The following is a 3956-nucleotide window of genomic DNA, read 5'->3' as shown; positions in this document are numbered from 1 at the left end:
TACTTACATCATGCAGTGGTCAGGGCGAAGAGGGATTTTCCATGGGAACAAGCGGGTTCATCCTCTATGGGGCGCTGGGAGCTAAAGGGGGTGGTGAAATGCAACCGTGTCTCCCCACCGCAGCCTCTCAGCCTCGCTCCTGCAAGGATTCCCGTGCATCCCAGACAGTGATCTTCCTGCTGCCGACATCCTCGCCTTCGCCCAGGGGCTGCAGAACAGAACAGCGGAGCTGAGCAGTGCCCAGGTGGGCAGGGGCAGAAGTGGGGGGCTGTGAACCCCATGGGAAGCTGGGGTGAAGGGGGTCCTAACACGCTGGCATTGACAAACCAAACCTCTCTTTGCCAGCTCTCCTGCCTGGCCAGGCTGCTCGCTGCCAAGAACCTGACGGCTGATTTTGACAGGTACCCGTCAGACCTGCTGCTCCTCTTCGAGTGAGTGTTGAGGGTGGCACAGGGCTGGTGCCAGATCACATCATCTGGCGCTCGCCAACATGGCCCCATGTCCTGGTTTCAGACACCGTGTCCTGGTTTCAGACCCTGGGGCATGTGGGAGCTCTGGGTGGGAGCAGAGTATCAGGGGAATCTCCTGCATCAGACCCACATTGGGCATTTCCAGCCCTGCAGACCCCTTGGTCCTCTCCTCACCCCACTCCTCACTGAGGCTGGGGCTACACAGCCCATAACATGGGGTTGGGAAAAGCCCTCAAGACATTCTCCTCGGCATAAGAGGGACCCCCTGGCCCTGTGCCACTTGGCACCTCATTGCTCCGAAAGGAGCAGCAGTTTAAAACTGATTTCCCCATGCCTACAAAAAGCAACATTAGAATCATAGAATGGTTTGGGCTGGAAAGGACCTTCAGATCATCCCTTTCCAAACCCCTGCCCAAGGTTCTATCCAAAGACCTCCTGCCTGGTCACAAGGAGCCTTTTGCCCCATTCATCCCCCCAGCACTGACTCTCGCTCCCCGCAGCTTGTCCAAGGTGCGTGGTGGGACCTGTGAAGAGTTTTATGCCCGGGATTCCCATGGGAACCTGGAGCTGCTGCCCAGGGGCTCAGCGCAGCGCACGGGGCTGCTCCGTGGGGCACTGGCCTGTCTGGTGAGTTGGGATGAGCCAGGGGCTGTCAGGGTCCTGCACCCCTCACCTCGCATTGGAACAAGGGGCTCTTTGTCTCTGCCAGGGGGTGAGGAGCAGCCGCCTGCGCGCGGAGCAGCTCAGCAGCCTCGGGGCCCTGGTGTGTGACATGGAGCCAGACACCATCACAGCCTCCGATCCCAGTATCCTGGAGAACCTGAAGCTCTGCTCAGCACTGACGGGGGCCCAGCAGGATGCTCTCAATGCTGTGCTCCTCAGTGGGAACACAGCGTACGGGTGAGGAGCCTTCGTGTGCTCTTACACGGGTGGGTGATGAGCACAGGGGTGGTGCATCCATCAGGATGCTGAGCTGCTCCTCCTCCCGACGGCCACAGGGATCCTTCCAGCTGGGATCTACAGACTCTGCAAAACCTGGGCCCGCTCGTGCTGGCTCTGAACCAGACCACGCTGAGCTCAGTGGCCAAGGTAAGACCCCTCCTTGAGTCCTCAGGGTGAGTTGCCCATCAGACAGCCCAGCGCTGGGGCTGTGGGACCAGCACCCTCTGCCCCCCCGCAGGCAGCACGGGAGGCTTTCAGCGGTAGCATCGTGGCTGCGTACAGCAAACAGGGACGTTCCCAGCGGGAGAAGTCCCTGAATCTCCTCAGAGCCTTCACAGCGGCATCGGATTCATCACATCCCAGGCAGAAGCGGAGCGCTGACCGTGAGCGCTTCCCTTTACTCTTGGGAGGGAAAAGTGTCCCCAGGGAGGGGACTAGGACCAGGCAGAAAGCTGTAGGATTCCCATAAAGCAGCTGGGGAGATGGGCCAGCACACTGCGGGGTTTGCTCTTACCTGGGAGCAGGAATAAGGCAGCAGCAGCCAGGAAGGAACTGGATCAGGGACTAAACTCCCAAGCAGGAGTAGCATCAGGATGCTGCAAGGATGGAGGATGCTCCTGTGCATGATGTAGGAAAAGGTTCATCTTAGCAGAGCATCTTTAGTTGCCTTTCATAGAACAAAGCACACGTGGTCTGCAGGAACATCCCCCAGCTCCTTCAGGAATGTATTCAAGAATGAAAGTGAATACATGGGCTGGGGACTTAGGGGATGGGAGGATGAGTTGCAGGAGATTCCCTGTCCATTCACTGGAGCTCTTCCAAGGGCTCTGCAGCACCAGGGCTAGGCAGGAAGGGAGGAAACATCAGCCTGATGCACCCTCCCTGCCCACAGGCTGCCTGTCTGCACCCATCACAGCCAGCAACATCGATGACCCGTTCTTAATCATTGACTACGACACCAGGGAACAGTTTGACCTGTGCCTCAGCAATGAGCTTGTGAAAGAAAACCTGACTCTTCTGCTGCAGCAGCCGTTCCCCACAGACTACCTGGAGGTCGTGAGGAAGAAGCTGGATCAGGTGATGGATGATACAGGGCAGGAGTCCCCATGCTAGTGTGGGCAAGCCCTGCTGCGGGAACCAGCATCGCCAGCGCAGGGGTGAAGGCGCCCGAGCGGGTCCTTTGCATCCATTTCCTCCTCCTTTTCCCTTCCCTGACCCTCTTCTCTGCCCCCCACTGGCCTGGTCCCACAGATCTACCCATCGGGGATCCCGGATGAGCAGCTGAAGCTGTTGGGACCACTGTCCCGGCGGTACTCAGCAGAGGAGATCAGCCGGTGGATGGTGACGTCCAGTGACACGCTCTCAATCCTGCTCAACCCCTCGGATGGGATGTGGGACATCCGCCAGGTAAACCCATGGCAGCAGCAGGGATGGGTGCTGGTGAACCCAGACCGGGACCACTCAGTGCCCAAGCCCAAGCACTCAGTGGACTTGCAGCACATGCAATTCCATCAGGAGCATCTTCCCTCCTGCGTGCAACCACATGAACTGTGTTTCCCAGATCCGGCAGCTGCTCAACAGGTTCCTGTCTCTGGGAGGCATCTTGACCGGCCCTTTGCTCCAGCAAATCGGTGGACGACTCGTGTGTGATCTGCAGGAGAAGCAGATCCAGCAGATACCTCCAGAAGCAATCAGGTAAGCCAGTGGTAGGGATGCTTTTCAGCCCTGCGAGGGCCCTGGGACCACAGTGGAAGCAGGCAGAGGGGTGGCAGACCCCCACCTCCATGCAGGCAGCACAGAGGGATGGCCACATCCTGCTTCAGCTCCTGCTCGAGCCACCAGCACTGCAAGGAGGGACACACCACTGTCTTCTCCAGCCAACTAAAGGGATTTGGGGTCATGCCCCATGCTCTAACCTGTGCCCATCCCTTCCCAGGACCTCTGGACAACTGAACATCTCTCCCTGCTCTCAAACCAAGAAGGACCAGCTCTACAGAAAAGCCCGGGAGGCTTTTGCTGACCTGGTCAGCACCCCCAAGGCCTATTACTGCAGGATTCGGCCATACCTGGGTAGGTATTTGAGCCTTCACCCTCCTTCCTGAGGCTGGGTGTCTCTTCCTCGGCCAGAGGGATCTGGCCTCTCCAAAAGCATTGGAGGTGTTTGCATGTTTCTAGATGCCCCATGTGCTTTCCTTAAGGTGGAGCTCCAGCAGAGGACCTGAAACACTTGGCTGCAGCCGGCGTTGCCATAGACATGGACATCAACACCTTTCTTGCCCTGAATCCCAGTGAGCTGCAGGTATATCCCCCCGGAGCGCTGCTGCTCTTTTCCGTGCTGCAGAGCAGGAAAGGTGAGGATGAACCAGGGTGATATTGTTCATGGCAGAACCTCAGTGTCATGGATGTGAAGAATCTGCTTGGGCAAAACCTCCCTCAGCTGAAGGCAGCTGAAAACAAGACCTTGGTGATGCACTGGGTGAAGAGACAGTCCCAGCGGGAACTGGACTGTGTCCTGGGGATCGGCCTGAAAGGGGGGCTGGAGGA

General features: G+C 58.2%; 1 protein-coding gene across 1 annotated transcript; it reads left to right on the top strand.

The window, feature by feature from the left end:
* Window positions 1-123: 123 nt before the first annotated feature.
* MSLN (mesothelin) lies at window positions 124-3763 on the top strand (the record flags this gene model as incomplete). The annotated part of the gene is made up of 11 exons (XM_010014916.1): window positions 124-244; window positions 346-431; window positions 971-1097; window positions 1180-1370; window positions 1469-1559; window positions 1651-1795; window positions 2305-2489; window positions 2664-2819; window positions 2974-3107; window positions 3349-3482; window positions 3611-3763. Coding segments are annotated over 11 exons (1523 nt in total), but the record flags the coding sequence as incomplete, so codon positions are not given.
* Between the last annotated feature and the right edge of the window lie 193 nt (window positions 3764-3956).

Source organism: Nestor notabilis, unplaced genomic scaffold, assembly GCF_000696875.1.
Source record: "Nestor notabilis isolate BGI_N333 unplaced genomic scaffold, ASM69687v1 scaffold27645, whole genome shotgun sequence".
Taxonomy (NCBI): domain Eukaryota; kingdom Metazoa; phylum Chordata; class Aves; order Psittaciformes; family Psittacidae; genus Nestor; species Nestor notabilis.
Note: the sequence above shows the minus strand (reverse complement) of the source record. Positions and strands in the feature narration are given on the sequence as shown.